The 22,875-nt window shown below is 36.3% G+C and overlaps 1 protein-coding gene across 1 annotated transcript in view; it reads left to right on the top strand.

The window, feature by feature from the left end:
• The first annotated feature begins 969 nt into the window (after positions 1 to 969).
• LOC145985596 (dual E2 ubiquitin-conjugating enzyme/E3 ubiquitin-protein ligase BIRC6-like) overlaps positions 970 to 22,875 on the top strand; it is a 241,336-nt gene continuing 219,430 nt past the window's right edge. Inside the window, exons 1-4 of the mRNA XM_083119666.1 lie at positions 970 to 1,161; positions 8,549 to 8,730; positions 14,872 to 15,006; positions 21,781 to 22,025. Coding sequence (XP_082975792.1) covers positions 984 to 1,161; positions 8,549 to 8,730; positions 14,872 to 15,006; positions 21,781 to 22,025 — 740 coding nt within the window. The 5' untranslated portion in view covers positions 970 to 983. The remainder of the gene's footprint in view (positions 1,162 to 8,548; positions 8,731 to 14,871; positions 15,007 to 21,780; positions 22,026 to 22,875) is intronic.

The raw sequence follows: 22,875 nt of genomic DNA, 5'->3' as shown, positions 1-22,875 counted from the left end.
TAATAAACCTAAATGCTCTCGTAGTTAGGTTAGGTTCTGTTAGTATTAAAATAATATCGCTAAAGGCTTCCCAAAGAAAATGGTTCTAAATTCCCTGTACATTCATTCCCACTAATCATAACCTTGCATTTCTCTCGTCTCAATCTTGTCTTAGGATTTTTAACATCCTCTTAGCAGACGAATTACGTGGCAGCAGCAAATTTGAAGCTTATTCTTACTGCTGACACGTGCGTGGCAGCAGACTCGGCCATGAAAGAATAGGGTTCCTACTACACTTTTGTTTCAAACATGCCAACCCTGTTTCCAGGTGCATATGAAAATGATTATATTTACTAGTAGATATGACATTTTTTCCTCTGAAATTCTATGTGTACCAATAACGATGTTACATAGTGTATGTAATTGTGCATCAACATCACAGATTAATGTCAACGTTGTGTGCTTACGGAGGCTCTTATTACGTATTTGCAGGCAGTGGTGTAATAACGCATGCGCAAACGCACATCGCTCACTTCATCAGTGTAGCCAACCTACTAAGTAAATGTAACGATTTTGAAGCCAATAACAGACTTGTAAAAGTAACGATTTTGAAGCCAGTAAAAGAATATTACAAACCAGAGATATTTTTCTTTTATTTTTAACAGTTACAGGCATCACTTATTAACATCTGATCACTTTTACTTACATACGCACTTGTAATCTCAATTTGATACATCTGTTCTAGGAGTTCCTGACTGGTCCATTACCAATGCCAAAGCTCCAATATTCTTTAGTTCGCATATTGCTAATATTCTCGCTTAACATAATTACGTACTTTTTCTCATTTATTTTATTTTTGTTTATTGTTTTTGCTTCTACTTTTGGTATCACAGTTTGTTATGACAAAGACTTCGCCAGCTTCTTGTACTTCGTAAGTTCTCTGTTCGCTGCTTAGCCATACTGATCACATGATCAATGGTTTAGTGGGGGACTATGGGTATAAAATGGCTGAGTGTGAAGTGTCGTATTTGATCGAAGACGGTTATCTTAATGTACAAGCGGATTCTAGAAGTATTATTTATCACCCGAATTTAAATATTATCCTGATTTTAACTGGAGATTCAGAAGTTCTTGCCCTTGATGTTAATTCCGGTGTAATTCTGCAGAAGAGTGGCCTCTCTGGTAAGTTGACATGGGCTGTACCATAGATACACGTTGAATATTGGCAGCTATTTACTATAATGTTTTTCTCGTTTCTGTTAAATATATAGAAAAAACGAGAAAATGGTTATTTTGACGATGTGTACAATTGCAATGTATCATCTCTTCACGGTACGTCTAATGCAGCATCTAGGTGATAAGAACTTCTAAGACGTACAGATTGCAGCAAAAATTTCTTATTGTATTAAAAATGTATAAAGAACATTAACGTAAGTTCTGTAACAGGATATATGTATTCACGGCTATTTTTCTTTTCGAAGACTCGGTGAAGCGTCTAATTTGAATTATGCATTTATAGAATGTTTTACTGGGCTTGCCCACATATTATCATTATAAATATGGTAAAGAAAATAGGAACAGGTTGTTGAATAAAAGTAGCTATGTAATTGCTGTGAACTTGCAATATTAATTTTTTTTAAAAAAATAGACGTCTTCTCAAGAATGTATTCGATCACCTATGTGCATTGAACTTTTCATGAATGAGGAGAAAGTTAGTAAATTAGTTATAGCGCTAACCCTGTCTAGTTCGCTGCACTTTTTGACACTTGGTGTAGTGCAGGTGTATTCCAGTGTCAGGGTGGTGGAAGAAAATGATGTTCAACCAAGTAGACTGAAAGCAGTGTTCAAGTTCAGAAGATTCAAGAAATGCCTGTGCTGCTTTAAATGTTCATTTGATTAGTTAGTCACCACGTGACCATACACCGTACATACATTGAGTATGTACGTACCGAGAACGTAGTGCAAATGGTGCAAACACCAAATACACTACTTGACTCGAAATCAACAAACTAGATGACTGTGTTGCACTGTGGATAAAAATTTACTATTCCACAAACACCTGTAACTTCTTCGTTTCGTCACTTTTAACATTCGTACTTACCTATCTGCTTCGCGGAACATTCTCTAAGGTGTATTCACGTTTTTTTGATGAAAGTAATGTCAATTTTTCACATTACGAGTACTTCTTTATTTGCATTGTCTTGCTTGCATATGACACCGTATGGCGCGTACACCTTCGTACATAATCGCGCATCGTGCTTGTGTTTTGTCGATTTTCATTCGTTATCCAGTATTTCCAACCTTCGTAACCCAGAAAACACTCGTGAAGAAAGCTGATGTAATTTAATTTTCTTTTTCAATTTTCTTTTTTTTATAATTCTTCGCAATGTTTTACGAAGGAAATGTTAATTATGCTTGCCTAACCTAACCTTGCCGGAAATGGTTCGTGGGGCTATCCGTGAATGGTTTTTGGGGCTATCTGTCAATGCTTTGTGTGGCTCCTGGTATGAATTTCACCATGCATTCATGACACATCATGTTCATATGTTTGGTTGGAAATCCAGATGGTTGGAAACACTGCATCCCAATGAACAAAACCCAAGCGCGACGCATAATGATCTACGAAGGTATATGCGCTAAAGGCTATTGTCCATCGGAGAATTAATTTTCAACAAAAAAACATGAATTTCCGCTATGATACATTCCCACATGACAGAAAATGCCTCCCAGATGTTAGACAGTGCAACAGGAACTTATTACCGTAAGTTTTTTCTTGTGTAAAATTGAAGAAATCTGTTTGTGGAATAGTAAATTAGTACCGCACCGTGTAACCAACTAGACGCTTTGGTGCAAGGAGAGTCAAAAAGTGCAGCGAACTATAAGGGGCTATTGTATACAACATTGTTCATCATGCATGTGTTAAGGTAACAGTATGGTATAGTGAAAACACATTTCACTCGTTTATTTCCTAATTACTTACATTTGAATGGCTTATTGCAGAAAGGGACCTGAGTCACTTTTGCACAATTCTGAGAAAAACAATGAAAAATCTTATAATATTAATAGTGTAAGAAAGAAATGTGCCGTTGTTGGCTCAAATATTCAACATAATGAATAGTTAATTTTGCAACCCTCAATGCACTCCCCTGCAGTATGCTGCTAGACACAGTGGAGATGAAAAAATTAACTCCGATACCTCAAAAATGTGACTCAGGTCCCTTTCTGCAATAAGCCATTCATTTGTACTTACCTGTTATGCATAGCGGAATATTTTTGAACGTGGGATTTTGCTTTTTTCACATTACAAGTATTTGTTGTTCGTTGCTAATTCGCTTTCGTTACACACAATATGTTTCCAAACTTATTAACTGAAAAATGCCGCACAAACTATTCACAGAAGGTTTTCAAGCAAAACTTAATCCACAAACCATTCACGGAAGGTTAGGTTAGGTTCAGTTAGGTTAGGCAAACATATTAAATTGGAAAAAAACCCTGCTCACGCGTCATCTTGTAAAACTACCGCGTGGTTGCAACATAATCGAATGCACAGAACATTTGATTCACGTAGTCGATGGTAATGGTGGCAAGAGCTATCGTGCATCGGAGATACATTAGTGTCGAAAAATACATGATTTACCGGCCGAATAAGTTGAACGAAGGGAGAAAACACTTCCACGAACTTCCAAAAGTCTACAGAATCTCATTTCTGCAAGTAGTTTCTCCTGTAAATTTGAAGAAATGTGTTTTCACTATACCATACTGTTACTGTGTGTGTTAGAATGCATTCGAAGTTTTCCTTATCTGCTGCAGCTAGTAACGTGCTTGATGTTAATCTTGTGATTGTACTTGTGTCCATTCTGCATGAATTTTACGCATGTCTAAATTCATATGGTAAACAGTTAAAGTACTTACTGTAATATTTTGTAGCAGAGGAGGGGGCAGTTTTTCTGTCAATTTTTACACCAGCTATTTTGGGTTTTGTCTAGGAATACACTAATGCTGCCATCTTCACAACCTGTTCTGTTTATCACTTTTTTATGTGCAGTTGTATTCACTTACATTGAGCAGAATTTAGAATTATATTTTCCATTGATTTGTGATATCTTGTGTGAAATATAATTTCCTTACCAAAATTCTTATAAGTAAGTAGCACAAATGAACCAATTTTAAAATAACTGGTTGCATGACCATTTTAGAAAAAAAAACATTTTTAGTACATATGTTTGTACATGTTTCTAGATATGTAAACCAAAGTTTAAAAAAAAATGTTGTCTTTAGTTCTCCTGTGGCAGCCATTTTTCGAACATGGTGCATGACTTTTTTTGCTCATGTAGCACTTTTCAGAAACCTTAATATCTCAAAAACAATTAGAGCTAGAGACCTGAAACAAAATTAATTTTGTAGCTAATGAAGTATACTTTCTATGATAATCTTTTGCTTAAAATTGCATCGTAAGTACGTAAATTATGGTGGAAATTGGGGTAACAATAGTTAAAAAATTGCATTTTTAAGCCCGATTTGTTTAATGAAGGGGTTTAGTCTAAGGCTTGATTTTTTTTTCATGTGTAGACCTACCTGCAGGGTGTCTGTAAATAAAATATCAGTGCTTAGAAATGCAACCCTTTTTTTATAGCATGGGGAGCGAATTGACAATATAGAGAAAGTCTCCAATTTAGTTAATTTTCGGTATACTAACTACTTTTGGCATCCTAATCACGAATCTGTTGTAAAAAACCGGGGGTCACGTCTGGAAATTTGAAAAAAAAAGCAGATTCATTTTTTTTTATATATATAGGTGTATATGCGTAGTTTTACGAACGAAATGTTATAACTTTTACGAACGAAATGTTATAACTATGCTTGCCTAACCTAACTGAACCTAACCCAACCTTCCATTAATGGTTTGTGTGCCTATGATCACTTTCAATAAGGAATTCCTAGTTTTGTAGCACGTAATCGACTAACAATGTTTCATGGAACATGCCATTTTTCCTGAAATCAGTGGTGGAGTATATGTGTAGTTTTACGAACGAAATATTATAACTATGCTTGCCTAACCTAACCTTACCTGAAATGGTTATCCGTGAATGATTTGTGGGCCAATGATCACTTTCAATAAGCAATTCCTAGTTTTGTAGCATGTAACCGACGAACAATGTTTCATCACTACGGAACACTCCATTTTTCCTGAAATCAACGGTGAAGCACTGTTGCCAAACTTACCTGTAATTGAAGTCCGCATCCCTCTCCTGCCTAACCTCAATCACTTTCCATGACCAATGCTGTGAACAGTGTGGCAATGCTGTGGACAACGCAACAAATTTTGAAAGTCATTTGTTCTTACATGAAAGATTGTGCCTGTATTTCTTTATGGAGAATTATCGCTGTAAATAACAACGTTATTTTACAACTTCTACATGTACATGTACAATTTTAACACGCAACCCCCAAATCGTAACTCCAGATGCGTCACCAGGATTGCATAAGAAGTAGGAAGTGAATTACAGACTTTCTCTATATTGTCAATTCTTACCCAGCATGGGCTCAAACATGGCCATTCATTGAATTTTGACAGTTTTCGGGGTTAAATATCTCAGATGGGTTTTCAAGTCACTACTCTCGGCACATTAGGCAAAGGAAGAATGACAGCAGAGATTGTACATGCACAGATCAATTCCAGGCTTGACTCACATCCTATCAAAACATGTCTCTGAATCTTCTGCTGTGCATGACTCGCATCTACTTCAACGAATGTCTTTTCTTGGGGGAAAGAAACATGGAAAATAAAGGAAACAAAAAATTAGCCTATATATTCTACCAGCTTTGACCCTCCAAAATAAATAGCCTACTTTCAGTGGAGTGCCCAAGGAGGGGTTGGTGGGGGGGGGGGGGTCATAACCCAATACCTTTGACCTAGTATTGTTTATAAACAATTACGTCAAAGGCAGGATGCGACAAAATAAGAGGCTGTATACTAAAAAAAAGGATATGTAACCCCTCCCCTCCCTTTCGAAATTCCTGGGCATGCCACTGCCTATCTTAAGCTGCATGTACTGCTACATTTAAAAAATGTGGGAGAAGGTCAGATTTGTAGCTGACAATACCAACTGCTTGTGTGTACCTAATAAATCAAACCTTTTGCAATGACATTTAGTAGATTTTCAATTGTCATACCTTGTAATTTCAATTTCTGGTAAGTCAAGTATTAAAACCTTATCTTACTATATTTTCTGAGGCTTTATTTAACCCAAATTTAAAAGAGAAAAATAAAATACTTGATTATTCTAAGTATGGGATGTAGTTTAACCTTACTTTGCAATGTCAGAAATTAGGTGACATACGTTACCTCATATTGACCAAGACGAGTTGAATCTAAAAGTGAGATTTTTACTGTGAGTTAGGTTCATGCAGGGCTTCCTTTGTGCCCAATTTCAGATTTTTTTCAACAGAACCCATCTGCGATATTTAACCCCGAAAATGGTCAAAGTTCAATGAACAGCTACGTTACAGCCCATGCTGTAAAAATAGGGTTGCATTTCTAAGCACTGATATTTTATTTACAGACATCCTGTAGGCAGGTCTACACATTAAAAAAAATCAAGCCTTAGACTAAACCCCTTCATTGAAAAAATTGATCTTCAAAATCCATTTTTCTAACTATTACCCCAAGTTCCACAATAATTTTCGTACTTACGATGCAATTTTAAGCAAAAGATTATCATAGAAAGTATATTTCATTAGCTACAACATTAATTTCGTTTCAGGTCTCTAGCTCTAATGGTTTTTGAGATTTTAAGGTTTCTGAAAAGTGCTACATTAGCAAAAGAAAGTCATGCACCATGTTGGCAAAATGGCTGCCGGAGGAGAACTAAAGACAATTTTTTTTTTGAACATTGGTTTACAAATCTAGAAACATGTACAAACATATGTACTAAAAATGAAATTTTTCTGAAATGGTCATGCAACCACACCACCATTGAATCGTTTGGCATGGAATGACCCCTTAGTATTTCTGCACTCTCTTCTTGGGGCCCAAGTTCCTTTTATTGCGATTTCATTGTGCTACGAATGCAATTTTTACATCGTTCGATTTTGATTTACGCCTGTTAACACATATTGCAGAGTTTTAGCGATTACTTAAGATTTTGTTCAATATATGCTTTCGCGGTTAGGTTAAGAAGGTCAGGTTTGGTTCACTTAGCATTATAATAAAGTCCCTAAATGCATTCTTCTAAGGTTCAGATTTACTTCTACATTCATTCCCACTAGTCTCTATGATATTTACTGTTGCTTGTCAACAGAGAATACTTTGTCTATGGAAAGCACACATGTTTGCATAAGGTAATTTTAAAGTTTTTTTAACATAACTTTTTTTTTTCGAATTCAAACAGTGCTCATTACTTCAAGGAAGGTTCAAATTTCATGTGACAATGATTTCCAAAATTTTAAGATATTGAGTAGTCCTTTTGCAGGAGAATTTGTAAGAAATTATAAAACAATCTGAACCGTTACCCCTTCTTGTTCGTACATATATGTTCAATTATTTTGCATCATCTAAAATTTACAAACTCTACAACTTGTGCAAACTACCTTTTGGTACACAATTACGGCTTTCTGCATGTTTTTCTAGCCCTAAGTCCCAGGAAGCAATAATTGTTGCAAAATTTTGGTACCAAGAGACAAGTTGTAGAAGTTGACATACTCATAAATTTATCTGTTTTAAGTGGATTTTTAAAGTATTATGTGAACTTAGGAAGACAAGGGAAACAAACATATGTAAACATTTTTGAATTGGAATTATATTTGTTCAGTTTAAATGTTGGGTACACATGGAGGAGAAGAAATTAGGAAAATGCTAATGCATCCCCTAACATACTCATGTATGGGGCAAAAAATGTTCCAAAAGAGAGGTGCAGTAAGTATTCACTATGCATCTTTAGCATGTGTAGACATATGTATGACAGACACATGTATGAAGAAAATGCAAACATCTAGCAGACAGAAGTTGTACCAGTTTTTATATATTTTTTTATTTATCTTTAATTTTTTTTCTGACACAAAGAACCATTTCACCAACATTAAAGCAACTTGATATAAAATTCCTAATTTTTCTGAAATATGAAAGCTACATTTATCATTTGGGCAGGAAAAAGCATTATAAAAATTGGTTGTTGGGTTGAATTGCAAGCAGCAGCTGGTATTATTAGCGGTTACTCAGAGTGAAAGTACCAGGCTTATGCATTGTATGCTTTGAAAATTTGTTGTTTTAAAAGTAAGTACAATAAAATGGCATGAAATACACAGTCAGAGAGGGAAGATATGATGTAACAGAAAACTGCCAGAAATATGGTGGTCTGAGATCGGGTTAGAAGTCTTGTTGTAATAATAGATTACTAATTTTTTTAGTCATCTTTTTTTCTGCTTGTACTAAAAATGGAACAATTCCTGAAGCATTTTTTTAAGTGATAAATCAATATTGGCCATATTTTTGTGTAAGGTATTTGTAATATTGAATTTTTTCCAGGATATATGTTTTTGTATTCTAATTAGATCATCTCATTTTTTGCAGCTAGATGTGGTTCAAAAATTCAAGGAGTGTACCTTGGTGGTCAAGACAAAGTTATTTTTACAGATGGGAAAGGGATTGGTGTAAGACGTGACTACAATGGGGTTCTTTTGCTGGATACCATTCTCCAGTTACCAGTGGCAAAGTCAGATGACTCTGTCAAATTGGAACTTCTAGTGTCTGAGGTATAGTTGGGAATGTACATTAATTGGAGCTTACATGAATAGCTGATTCTCTGTGTGAAGTATGATACTTTGTTTATAGGGTGTGGAAGTTTAAGAGAATAAGTTGAAAGCTATTGTTATGTAATTTATCTTATCTGCATCTGCCAATAGTTCTAAGCTTAAATCATTGAATTTCAAATCTTGCATTATCATGCAACTTTCTAACCAAATCTTTCAAAGCAAGGTATAGATGCACTGGAGGTAAACCTCACCCTTAGAAAGATGGTGTATTTGGAATGTGCATGCCTTTTAATTGCCTAAAATGCTTTAAATTGTGATTTAAGTAAATTATCTAGAATATATTTTTGTGGTATTCTAGTTGTATTTTGTACTCTTCCTACCACCATTGTTTATTTTCTTTATAGTAATGAATGTATTTGGTTATTTGTATTATATTCTTACATGTTGCCATGCCTTCTTGTAAAATATCTTGTTAGTTTTAGATTCATTGATTATATCTGAAAATTTCTCTAGGATATGTGATATTATCTCTCCAGAAGATGATGAGATAATGGTTTATATGACGTTGATAAGATTTGAATTCCATTGTTGCTGATATTGTAATCAAATTCTCTTGAATAGGAACAATAATTTTGTTTTTGGTCAATATCCTCTTATTTTATTTTGCAGCTTTGGAACAAGTGCAGTAACATGTTGACAGTTGCATTTAATATGGATAGTTTAAATTCTGTTAAAAGGAATTTTAAACAAAAAATAACAATGTTGGAGTCAGTACTCATATACTTCTGAGTAGGGTAAAGCAGAAACATGTTGTAGGTGATCATTTTTGCTTAAAATTATTCATGTATTTTGAGATACTTAACAATACTAAAAGAGTCATCATTGAATAGAGAGCACAAATTTTCAAAAATTACTAGAACATTCATGTTTTGCATACCCTGCAGAATACCCAAACTCATAACCTCTGGTATCAGTGATTAAAATGAAAAGGATACATTGGTATCATTTTTTGCCCACTCTACTTCTTAACATAGCTCTACAAGCTTTTATGGGTTTAGGCTTACTCAAACCTATTACACCAGGCTGTTCTTTCTTTTCCTTCATTCTCAAATTTGTTCACACCCATTTTTTGTAGGTTTGCCTCTACTTCATCTTGCCATCTCAACTTTGATCTTCCTTTTGACTTCCAGCCATTGATTTCCACTTAGTTTTGTTCTGTGTCGTTCTCTTTCCTTCCATACTCTCTTGACCATGGATTTTTTAGATTTTATATTAGGGCTGAACCGATACTCTCACTGATACCGGTACTTGTAAAATTCAATTTTAAAATAATAAAGGCTAGTTACCAAGTCATACTAACTCATCACATCCCTTTATTGACATTAAATAAATCCCAGGTTATTCTCATGTGGCATTATAATACTTTAATTAAAATGTCTTGTAACATTTGGTATTTTTTTTATGCAAAGAAAGAGGTTTTTGAAATGATGCAAGACTTTTTAATGTAAAAAAAGTGTGAAGTTGCTGCGGTATCGGCCGATACCAACAGTCTAATAAAAGATTAACACAGAAGCACTGGCATACACAGGATTTTTGTGGGGGGAGAGGGGCTGGAATTTTAAAGGTATATAGGGTATAGCTGCTTTCTACGTGTTTCGACATACACAATAAGATAATTCTTATTAGAAACTTTCGGACATTGTATTTACCACTCTGGGTTTTCCTGGATTTTTCACTGCTTTTATTTGTAAATATTGATTTTCTCACAATTTCGGAGGGGGCTGTACCCTCTTCAGCCCCATCTCTGCGTACGCCAGTGGACAGAAGGGAAGAGTACAAGAAGAAATTGTTGAATCCACAATCAACCCTCCAGCGACCTTCACCCATCTTTTCCAAGAACTCTGCAATCATCTGGACTGGAAACAGCCAACATGGTATTAATAACGTCCACCACCTTTCTTACCCCATGAGTCTGCAAGCAGGAATTGGAAATGAATGATTTATTTATTTCCACACAGCCTTTACCCATGCCTTTGAACTTGTCAATCAGCTGCTTCCCAGGTGAGAGATGGTTCAGTAATTCTTGAAAAAACTGCATACCGAACTTCTTCCAGTCTACCACAAGGAAGGGTGAACGAAATTTTGAAAATGACAAATGTTGCTCTTGGCATTGGTTTTAGCGACTCAAAACAAAGGTATCGTTAGGAAGATTTCAACTGGTATCGGCTCGGCCCTATTTTGTATATTTTTCTTATTCTCTTAGTCTTTCTTGTTCATTTTAACACCCTGCCAGTTTGATCTTGTGTATATCTGTAAAACTCTATGAAGAGGTGCAAATCGTATATGATAGAATCCCAAGTATGATATAGTAATGCTATTAATTTCAGTGCAATAATTTGCTCAATCTACCACTGCTGTCCTGATTTTGAATTGTTAACCATCTTTTTTTTGTAGGAGACTTTGTACTGAAAGTCAGTGGCAGAAGTGGATAAGTTTGCTGCAGGAGGTCACTCATGCAATGAGAATCATCTGAAAGCTGTTTCCCCTCCCCACACTAAATAAAGATCTTTTTGCCACTTCTAATATTTATGAGCTATGTATGAATTGTATGCTTCAGACCTTTATAATGAAAAACACTAGTTAAATCAGCATATCACCACTTTTCTGCTTGAGCATGTATTTTTTTTTGTTCCAATTATAATATAATGACACCACAACCTTAAATTTCAAAGAATACTTATGTATTTATCAATTTATTATTAACATTGCTGATAAAATGTCCAAATATTCAAGGTTTGCCATGTACACATGGTGATACTGTACAACAAAACCAATGTTCATATCATGCAGATAACATCAGGATGAAAAACTTTTCTGAAGAAAGTTTAACTAATTAATAGAGGCATGCATATTTTGTTTTTGACGAAAACACGAAATGTGAAATAACACATTTTAATGTTAATTTTTCATGTTTCTGAAAGGTGTGAGGTGCATTTTCCTATCCTGCCTTGTCACGAAATGATGTGAAATGAACTGCAAAATGCGAAATCGACTCTTAAACACAAAATTTCGCTTTTTTTATTTACCTAAATTATGTGCACCAAAATTATGTGCCTCTACTAATTAACTAATTAGTTGAACATTTACCTGAACTTTTAATTGACTTCTTTTTCGACTAATGTAAGTCAAATTATATAATTTTTTTATTTGAAATTTTCAAGTCTAGGTTAAGTTCGGATAGGCTAAGTGTTACTGATTCTACAATGTTAAGCAAGTGAATTATATTACAGTGAAACCCCGATTTTACATTCCTCGATTTTACATTTTCCCGCATTATGCAGTCAAGCTTGATGGGCCCAACATAACAAAATGTTAAGAAATTTTCCTCGATTTTACATTTTCCCACATTTTAAGTTTTCTCAGCTTAGTCCCCTGAGAAACGTAAAATCGAGGTTCCGCTGTATACTGATGAGCCCTGATCTTATGTTCCTAGATTTAACATTTCCCCACATTTTAACGTCTTGGCATTGCTGGAATCCACTGTATACCCATGCACAGTTTTGGCCATTGATTTAACCCTTCAGTACTGTGGATGTTGATAATCACACATATACTATGGGGGAGGGGGTTCTGTCAAACTGCTGTTTTAATATCTAACTGTAAACCAGTTGTTTTACTGTTTTCAATTTCTAAGTTGGTTCGATACCCAGTGGAGGCACATAGTGGTTCGGATCCCACTATAAACTGTAGGTCCAGTCCCAATTAGCCTTACTGTGTATAAAATGGACTTAAAACACCAACTCAATCAATCAATTTCTAACTTGTCACGTGACTTGACATGGCTATAGAAAACTACTGCAAAGAAGTTTTCAATTATTGTTTAGTTAAAGAAACATCACGTAATTTATCCAAAACGTATGAAAATTGGTCAATAATTGCTGCTTTGTTTTTATTTGAATTCCCAATTCTTACAATGTCTACATTTTTATGTTGTAACTACTGTCAGATGGAGCACCCAAAGTAGAATTCATTAAGGTTTAACCAAGCAAGACTAGAATTTTCCATTAATCATTAAATGAGACATTGAGGCTGGGTTTTTTAATGTTAGCATTTTTTTCAAATGGTATATTTTTATTATTTATTACCTCTTTTGATTATTAATTTTTGCTTTCAAATAGGTATGCATATTAGTAACAAAGCCATTCACTAATGCAATTAGAGATGAACAGTGTAATAATTTGAAATCATGCAGTTTAAATAGAGTTCTAGTGCTTCACAAAGTCCCATTTATTATTCAAAAGAAAGAATATCAATCTTTCTACCATCTTCTCTCCATTGTATTGCAATTATCTGATTATATGTGAGGAGAAGAAATGTTAGATCAACATGAATCCAATTGGAATAAAGTACCTTTCTAGGATAAAAGTACAATGGAGAAATGAAAGGGAAATCCATTTTCCAGATTTATGTTGGTTCAGAAAAAACAAACTATTTATAACATTTGTGGAAAACCAACAGATACATACAATTATTGACTGTGTAGTGTCACTACTACAACAAAGCAAAGCAGGTACAATTTCAAAAGGTATAAGAAATATTTTCACCGACAGAAAATTTGTTGGAAGAAATCACACCAGAAAAATATTGAAATTTCATTTTAAAAAATTGAGTTACATACAAGTAACTTTGAATTTCCCAAGAAAAGAAATTTCGGTCATTTGGTATAAAATGTACCAACTTTCCTGTTTCCTACTGACATAAGGTGGCTAATTTTCAGTGAAGAATGGAATACTATATGTTCTGATTATTTAAATCCTTCAGCCAGAAAATTCATATTGTGAAGTGTGGTGAACATTGTGTGTAATAAAATGCTTCAGAATTGATACACCCAATAACCACCAATTGAATGTAACATGTACGAGTAATGACGCTCACACTTAACTATTTTTGTCATCAGAAAGTTACAAAAGTTATGGAACACACACACTTTTGAGATATGTTTGTTCCCTGAAAACCATGTTTTGCTGATAAGACCTACATATAACATGGACAGTTCAGCTTCATTCAGAAAGTGGACTGTAATATGAGTAGAGGACAGTATGAAGCAATATGCATAAAGTCACTGCATTTGTAAGTGCTTCTATATTGCAGTTAAAATGTAGAACAGCTCTTGTGTTTGTTACCATGCATAGTCTATGGTGCAAAATTCTACTTATTATTTGTATGGACTGAACATATCATTCATATACCCTAGTTTTGTAAAGTAAATGTCTAAATACACAATTTCTTTTCCAAGGTAAAATCCATTGCAGTCACTGGTACATGTGTGCCAATTAAGGCGCCAATTAAGGAGCTGAATTAGCCATGCACATTCTTCAGGGAACATGACCAATTTTACGTCTGATTGGTAGAATATCAGCTATTTATGGTGATAAATTTTATATCTGCATCAGCAGAAATTTCAACCAATAACAAATTTTTGCAAATATCTAAAAGTGAAAAGTAAAGGTAAAGTGCTCCCCTGTGCTTAGCACCACGCCATGAAGGCGTATAGGGGGTAACACCCCACCCAAACTTTCTTGATCCCGTCGTGATTGCGGTTATGTGATCAGCATCACGCCCCTGGCCGCCTTTACCCCCCAGGGTTTCCCCCAGGTACCCATGTCTTTCGACGCTGGGTGGGCACCGGGGCTGCTTTCACCGTTAGAAAAGTTCCTGGATTTGAGCCAGCTGGGGATCGGGCTCGAACCCGGGACCTTTAGCATGGTAGTCAGACCCGTTACCGACTGAGCCACCACGGCAAATATATATGAAAAAAATTTAGTTGAAAGTAACTGATGGTGTGAAACATTTGACTTAACTGTGTGATTAGAAGCTAACATAGGCATTTTGAAAAACTTGTATTCTTAACCAGTATAAAATTATGTTTAAATGTTTTATTTTAATGCATATTTACCTGTGTGTGTCCACATATTCTTTCAGGCTGTAGGGCCTCCCCAATGGCCTAGTGGTCTTGCTGCCACCTTGTAATCAAGTGGTAACAGGTTTGATTGCACGTTGGATTGGATCTCACTTTAAACCATATGTCTTGAGCATAAGGTGGATTTAAAACAATCTTTGACAATATTTTTTGTCTTTCAGGCTGTACTTCTACATAAGTGTCTACAGAACTTGGAGCTCCCAGGTGTTGACCACACTCATGAAGTTGTAGAAGAACTAGCAAAGAAAATCAAGGATGGACAAGCTAGACGAAGAAAGGGCACTAAAGCTGTGAAGGTATTCCTAATTTAGTATTTTTGAATTACTTTTAGCTGATACTTTATATATTTGAACTATTATTACTTTCGGTATTTGTATTTCTAACAGAAATAACTTAAGCCTAGTACTTCACAATAAATTTAAGCATACAGGAAAACCTCGTTAATACGAAGTTCAAGGGACCAAAAAATGTCAACTTCGTATTAAACGACTTCGAGTTATCCAAACTTTTCAAGATGGCGCCTGTTTTCAGGTGTAAATAAAGTAGAGTATAAATTACCCCCACAAAGGATGTTTTATACTTGGTGGTAGCTCAGAAAATAAGCTTTATATGTACTATATAATAATATTGTACGTTTTAAAGAAAGTGTAAAAAATGTTACACAAAATGAGAACACTGAGCTTAACGCGGACACAAAGATTCCAAGGAGATGGTTAACACCATTTATCCTGCCTGGTTATACAACCGGTTATGCACGGGATGCATGTTGTGGCAAAAAGTCTTTTAAAAAACGGTATTTTCTTTTGAAAACAATCTCGTTTATTGCAGGAAGTGAAACTCGGAAGAATCTTGACATTAGTCACACTGGCGCAAAGCAAGAGACGGGAGATAATCCGACAGAATGAATATTGGATTTTATGTGCATTCACTAGAACATTGTCCGTTACAGAATTAACTGGTAAGAGAAGATTCTCTTGGGAGAGAACACTACCTTTCCCTGGCACAAAACAAAACATAAAAATGGGGGCTGTAAATTTCGTTCTGGTTCGGCTGTCTAAAACGCATCGTAAAAAAGTCACGTATTCTTTGCTTCAGTTAACTTCATATTCGCCCCCCCTCCCCCTTTGCAGGGATCAGTTGAAACTCTTCCTCAACTTGCATTGTAATCCACTCTGAAAAAGTAAACACACAACTTGCGATCTGTTTGCACCAAATGTGTATCCTAGGACACATTAAACAGTGCCAACAGTGCCGCACTCGATAATCACTCTGGTTTGGATCCCACTTTAAACTGTATATTTAATTTCGCTTAGCCCATCAGCATAAAATGAACTAAAAACAAGCTTTAGGGAAACTCACATATTTTCAGATTAATCGACAATTTATTGTAGGGTTCAGGAGTATTCTGGAGGTCAAACACTCGCTCCGCCAAAAGGTTTCCTCTCATATTCCTACATTGAGCATTGCGGTTTTTTTTTGTTGTTGTTTTTTTAACAGCAGCACGCTAATGGTTCTGAAGAAAAGCGGGGATTATATGGCTTTGCGAGATTCAAAACAATGATGCTTATTCCTTCCCACTGGATGAGTGATTGCAATTATGGGCAAGCCAGAGCTTTCCAGACGCTAGACTAAACACTGGCGCCAGCTGCAGCGTAAACACAATGAGACCGGCTGGAAGTTAGAGCAGCAGGTGGCAGAAGGGAAATCATCGGCATTTTAAAGATAACACAGTTGTGGAAGACCGAACTTTTATCAGCAGTGTGAAAAAAAATGATCCTTGCATTACCTTTTACCATCGCAATACGGGCAATATTTCCTATCCAGACAGCTGCATTCAAACAAGAAAGAGGGACCTGAATTCTGCAATTATCACATTACCATGCACACCAGTGGCGGATAATGAGCTGTTGTAGGAGAAGGAAGGGGTTCACTTTTCTTGCGTTTTTTGTTCGTTTTGAAGAAGGTATTCAGAACTGTTTGCTTTTTTTAGATACCAAAGGAAAGGAGCCTGTGTGCGCACAGACCCCCCCGTTTGCTGATAGATAAAGGGGAGAAGTCACTCAGACAGCAAAACACTGTTTTGGCAAATTTTATAACCGGCACAGTTGGGAAACGTATGAAGCGGGAAACTGGAGTTGCAACATACGTAAGATCGACATCAACTTTTGTGGGGAACCTAGATGACAACGCCTTAAGCGGGTTGACCATCTTTAGTTGGCCTATGCGGCTTTGATTATCTGTAACAGTTTCCCTTTTTTTTTATGAAGTTCTACAGGGCACAAAGAACACACTTTTAATGAAAGTGGTTACCGGAAGTTGTCGGCTAACAGGCCAAAAGTTGCTCTCTCACGGGAAACTGCTGTATCTCGAGCTCAGAGCTAGACAGATGGGCGAGACTTCCAGGCGACACGCGTCTTGTATTTTGGAACATTCGTGCGATCTTATCTCGCATTTCTCATCTAGCACTGGTGAATATTTCCAAGGTGGCACATTCAGCGGGGAAAGAGCTTGACCTCCCATGCGCCATTTCGGGCTGCTTCCCTCGAGTTGTCGACAGCTCTTAGAACAAGGAAACATGTCAAGGTCAAGTTAAAATAACGTCCACGCTCTCTCCACATTCGATCTTCTCTTGTCGACTTACGCAGGTGTCTACTTCGAATTAAGCGAAACCAGTTTTGCGGAAGGGTCTTGTAAACAACTTTGTATTAAAAATTATCTGTATTTCGATTTATCCGTACTGAAATACATTATAAATCCTATCTTATCGGCTGGGGAATGGGAAGAACTTCAGATTAAAGGGTACTTCGTATTAACCAATATCGTATTAAGGAGGTTTCCCTGTATTATTCCACAGTAAATTTACTGGAAGGCAATTTTATTGTCATGACTGTAGAGACTTAATCTGCACAAACCATTGTTGTCTAGCAAAGCGACTTAGATGCCAGTTTTATTATTTTAGAAGGATGTAAAAATGTTTTTACTGTGAGGCATGGCTTGCCAGTACAAGAAATACCGTATTTACTCATGTATAATGTGCATTTTTTCAAAATCCCCCCCCCCAAAAAAAAAACAACAACTGTGATGCGTATTATGCATGGAATAATTCAGACAGCCAACATGAAGCCATACAGGGTCATACCATGATTTTCTGACACCTGCATTGGTTTTTCATGTTTACGGAACCCCTATCATGTTAAATATTGTTGGAATGCTTAAATTCTGCGGTTTCTGAATATGTCAACAGTATTCCATTCAAGGTAGTGACACTAATGTGAAATGTGGTTAAATAAGCTCATCACAAAATGAAGAAACATTCTGTTTTATATGGTACTTTGGATGAAAGAAAAGATAAGTAAAAAGAAAATAATTAAAATGTATTATTGGCCAAATAATATTATATATATATGGAGTGTGAATGTCTTAATGGAAGAAATATTGTGCTCCTAACTGCTAGTTTGAGGGTCCTGAATGTGCCTCCTATAAATGTTACGTTAGTCATGGAAAAAGTATAGATTTTGAATTTTTTTTAGAAAAAGTAAAGAGGAAATGAGCAAAACCATGTATAAAAGTTTAAAGGCCATGTCCAATTTTTTTAACTTTGTAATGTAATGTTCTGGAACACCAAGAAAACCAGTGGAATTCGGGAATTCACCTCCTGTCACATGGGATACATATCAGCGGTATTTGTGGGGCAAGAAATAATAGAAAATAACTTCTTGAGCACTGCAAATCCATGAGTTAATTTTGATCTCACTTTCTACTATTACAGAATAAATAAGGTGGTTAAAGAGTGAAAAATTTGGGATGCTAAACACAGTGGAGGGAGAGGGGGAAATGGTGTGGGTTGGTGACTCGTTGTTTACACAAGATAATATTCTCCTATTGGTCCACATAGCAACAGGTGACTCATTGAATAGGTATGATGTCATTCACCCTTGGAAAGTAATTTACTTTCCTAGTGTTCACTAAACCCAGGACACAATTCTTTGAGAGTTAAATCAATCATCAGATTGCTGTTCACTGGTCGATGCATGGCCAATGCACTTTCTATATAAATAAATAATGAGTGTTACTTGGAAAACATTTTGCACAAATAAATGGCATTTTTATTAATGTGGTTGGGGTCATTCCATGCCAAATAACTCAAAAAAATGGAATTTTTGACCTCACCATTTCCTAATTTCATGAAACTCTCAGAGTTAGTAGTATTTGAGGAGCAAAGAATATTTGCACAATAACAGCCAACAGCAATGCATACTTTTCATGTAGCAGGGTTGCCAACTTAGGGAAAAGGTGAAAAATTGACACACTGTGTCGAAGAAAAAAAATCATAACTGTTATTGCAGGTAAGCTAGAATCTTCATGTTGGACTCATTTTAAAGCTAAAGGTTTGTTCTTTTAATAGAAAATAAACTTCTTTACCTTCAATCAAATTTTTATGTCAATGTTATATCATATGACCTCTGACCTTGAAAATTTTCAAAACTGTATATTTGAAACTAATACATATGGTGCATTAAGATGTCTATATGTGACCGAAATATCATCTTGGGATGGCATTGGGAACAGGAGCTATGATATCGAAGAAGCAAGTTCGGACGTGCCCAGTCACTTTGTTCTAAGTGCAGCTACAGCCTTTCAAGCAGTGAGAGGTGTCCTGTACCAGTGTTCTTATTAACATTTCATCTTGTAAGTGTGTGTGTGGATCTGTTTGCAGTAGATTACAGGATAAGAACTATTATGTACGTACACAGTGCTGTAACCCCTTTGATATTGAAGGACATACCAGTAGCAGAAAACAATTAAGAAATGTTCTCCCATGGATGATAGAAAAGCTGCCACACCTGGAGATTGGATACAAGATATGTGATGCTTGTAGAAAACAAATTCCAATGAGAACCAGCAACAGAGTGAGTGGTGAAGACACTATGGTTAGAGAACAAAGAGAAAATGATAATGGTAGTGATGAGGAATTGGATTAGTTCCACAGGGATGTCTCTATTCAGGCTTTAAACGAAAGCTTACAAAGTGTTGGAGAATCACCCATCAAAGAGAAAAAAAATATGAAATCAACAGGTTATAAAAAACGTAAAGTGTTCCCCTGTGCTTAGCACCATGCCATGAAGGTGTATAGGGGGTGTGGGTGTAACGCCCCACACTTTCTTGACCCAGTCGTGAGTGGGGGTGATGTGATCAGCACCATGCCCCTGACCGCCTTTACCCCCCAGGGTTTCCCCCGGGTACCCATGTTATTCGACGCTGGGTGGATGCCGGGGCCACTTCCAATGTTAGAAAAGTTCCTGGATTTGAACCGGCCGGGGATCAAACCTGGGACCTTTAGCATGGTAGTCAGACGTGTTACCGACTGAGCCACCGCGGCCACTCATCAACAGGTTATAGCAAAAACAAAATAAAAATTACAGAAGCAGTACAAAACAAAATATTCTAAATACCAGCATCAGAAGAACAGGTTGCAGAAAACAAAAGTGCTCATGGAAAAATATTGGAGCCGTTGAAAAAAAAGTTTGAAAAATGTACAGAAAAAAGTGCTAAAGTGCAAATCTTGACTATACTTACTACCTAATGATTGGAGTATTGGAAGAATTAAGAATTAATTCCCAAGTGCAACAAATCACATGATACGCACTTCAAAAAAGCTAGTGAGGGCATGTGGAATAATGTCATCACCAAATCCTAAACCTGGGAGAAGTTTGAATCCAGGAATACCTCTGACACCAGAAGAACTTGTTGTGAAAAGGTTTTCTACAGACATAAGAAGTGAAAAACACCACACGAGTGTTGCCCTTTGGATGAAGTTTGTGGTTTGTAACGTGTGTGATGCATGGTGGTTGGGATGTGTTGTCGATGTTTGTGAAAGTTCTTATGAGGTTGTTTTCAGTTTTCTTCATCCACATGGTCCTTCTCCATCGTATGTATATCCCCAACATCCAGATATGAGAAGAATTCCCATCTAGGATGTTCTGACTAGTGTAGATCCAAGAACTGGACGGACATATAAGATCCCAGTTTCAGACACTAAGACCTCAGAGGAGAAGATGAGGAATTGGAAACGCCGATAATCTGCACTATACGTAATGTTATTATTATTGTGTACTTTTCTAAAATGTAAACATGTGCCTCGTTCCCAGTGTTTGTATCTCAGTCAATGCACAGTAACACCTTTTCGTTAAGTTTATAAATTTCAGCAGCTCCTGTTCCCAATGCCATCCCAAGATGATATTTCTGTCACGTATAGACAACATCTTAATGCACCATATGTATTAGTTTCAAATATACAGTTTTGAAAATTGTCAAGGTCAAAGATAATATGATATAACCTTAACATAAAAATTTGATTGACTGTAAAGAAGTTTATTTTTTATTAAAAGAACAATCCTTTAGCTTTAAAATGAGCCCAACATGAAGATTCTATCTTACCTGCAACAACAGGTATGATTTTTTTCTTTGGACCTGGGCTTTTAATTTTTCATATTTTCCCTAGTTGACAACCCTGCTACACAAAACGTATGTATCGCTGTTGGCTGTTATTGTGCAAATAATATTGTTTCCTCAAATACTACTAACTCGCACATTTTCATGCAATTTGGAAATGGTGAGGTCGGAGGTTGAGTGATTTGGCATGGAATTGCCCTGTGAGGATTGAATTTTAACAGTCTGTGTTTTGAATATATACACATAAAAATACATACTAATACTTCAATATTTACACAATTTCAAATTTGTGTCATATCTCAATTTTTCCATGATAACATTTTCTGCATTATTGAATTCTGAGAAATGTTCCTTTCCAAATACACTTCACATTTTGTACATAATACTGTATTTTTTGTTAATTTTTCTGACCGGGCAAGGCTAGAAAATGTATGATTTAGAATTAGAAAACTCCTCTCATAAATAAAAGTTGATTCTTACATTCCACATGCCCCTCAAAAATGAAACATCCATTACCCAAGGAATTGCCTCTATCGGTGGTCATTTGTGAAATGAATAATTTTCTGCTTTATGCATAGGAAATGTTCTGTAACTGATAATCTTTTGTTTCTTTTCAGTGGAATACAATATGCTTAGACCTACCACACTCCACCCTGAAGCTGGTGTGTACTGGAATGGTACAGGAGTTGAAGCGACAAAACCGGTACATCCCAGCATTGAGTATTGCTTCAGCTATCAATGAACGCTTGAACTGTTTGCTTCCAACATTCCCCGGAGAAGGAGTCACTGCTGACAGGGCTCTTATGTTTAGTGAGGCAGCCAGGAGGGAAACGTTCGGAAAATGGCCACATATGAATTACAAGTATGAAATTTGAATTTACTTTTTATTTTCAGACATTGCAGAGTTAACTATTTTTATATTAAAAAAATACAGTCCACTCTCTCGATTCTACGACCTTGGATATAACGACCCTCTCGAAGTAACGACCCTTTTCCCGGGAACCGTGGAAAAATTGGAAAAAGGAAATTGGCCGAAAAATAAGTTTTTTCACTCGTTTTATTCATACTCATTCCCTTCATGAGTGCTCTACCGCTCACAAGTGGGTCTGATCTAATAATAGACACCACCACACCAAGCTTGAGTGATATCCAATAATACTTGACCTCTATCCTCCCCTCCCCCAAGTGTGCCAATGTTACCCCACACCCGACGGCTGATACCCAACATGCTAGGCTTGTTTTGCCTTTGTGATTTCGCTTGCTTTTGGATACGCGAGAAGAGATGGAATGTGCTTGGATGTTATTTTAAATCGACCTTGACCACCTTGAGAAATTAGAGATAAGATCGCAGGAATGTTCCAAAATACAGATGCATGGTGCCTAGAAGTCTGGACCGTCTGTCCAGCTCTGACCTAGATTTCAGTAGGTCCCTGTGAGTGACCAACTCTTGGCCTTGTAGCCGACAACTTCCGGTAACCGCTTTCATTAAAAACGTGTTCTTTGTTCTCTGTAACACTTCATACAAAAGCGAAACTGTTGGAGATAATCAAAGCCACATAGGCCAACTAAAGATCGTCAAGCCGCTTAATGATTTGTCATCCAAGCTTCCGCAAAAGTTTACTTCGATCTTACGTGCATCATAACTCACGTTTCCTATTTCATACGCTTTCCTAAATGTGCCGATGTCGTAATATTTGCAAAGTGTTCCGTTG

This window comes from Lepisma saccharinum, chromosome 3 (genome assembly GCF_977018435.1).
Source record: "Lepisma saccharinum chromosome 3, izLepSacc3.1, whole genome shotgun sequence".
Lineage (NCBI taxonomy): Eukaryota > Metazoa > Arthropoda > Insecta > Zygentoma > Lepismatidae > Lepisma > Lepisma saccharinum.
The sequence above is the reverse complement of the archived record's forward strand: the minus strand, read 5'-3'. Positions and strand labels throughout refer to the sequence as shown.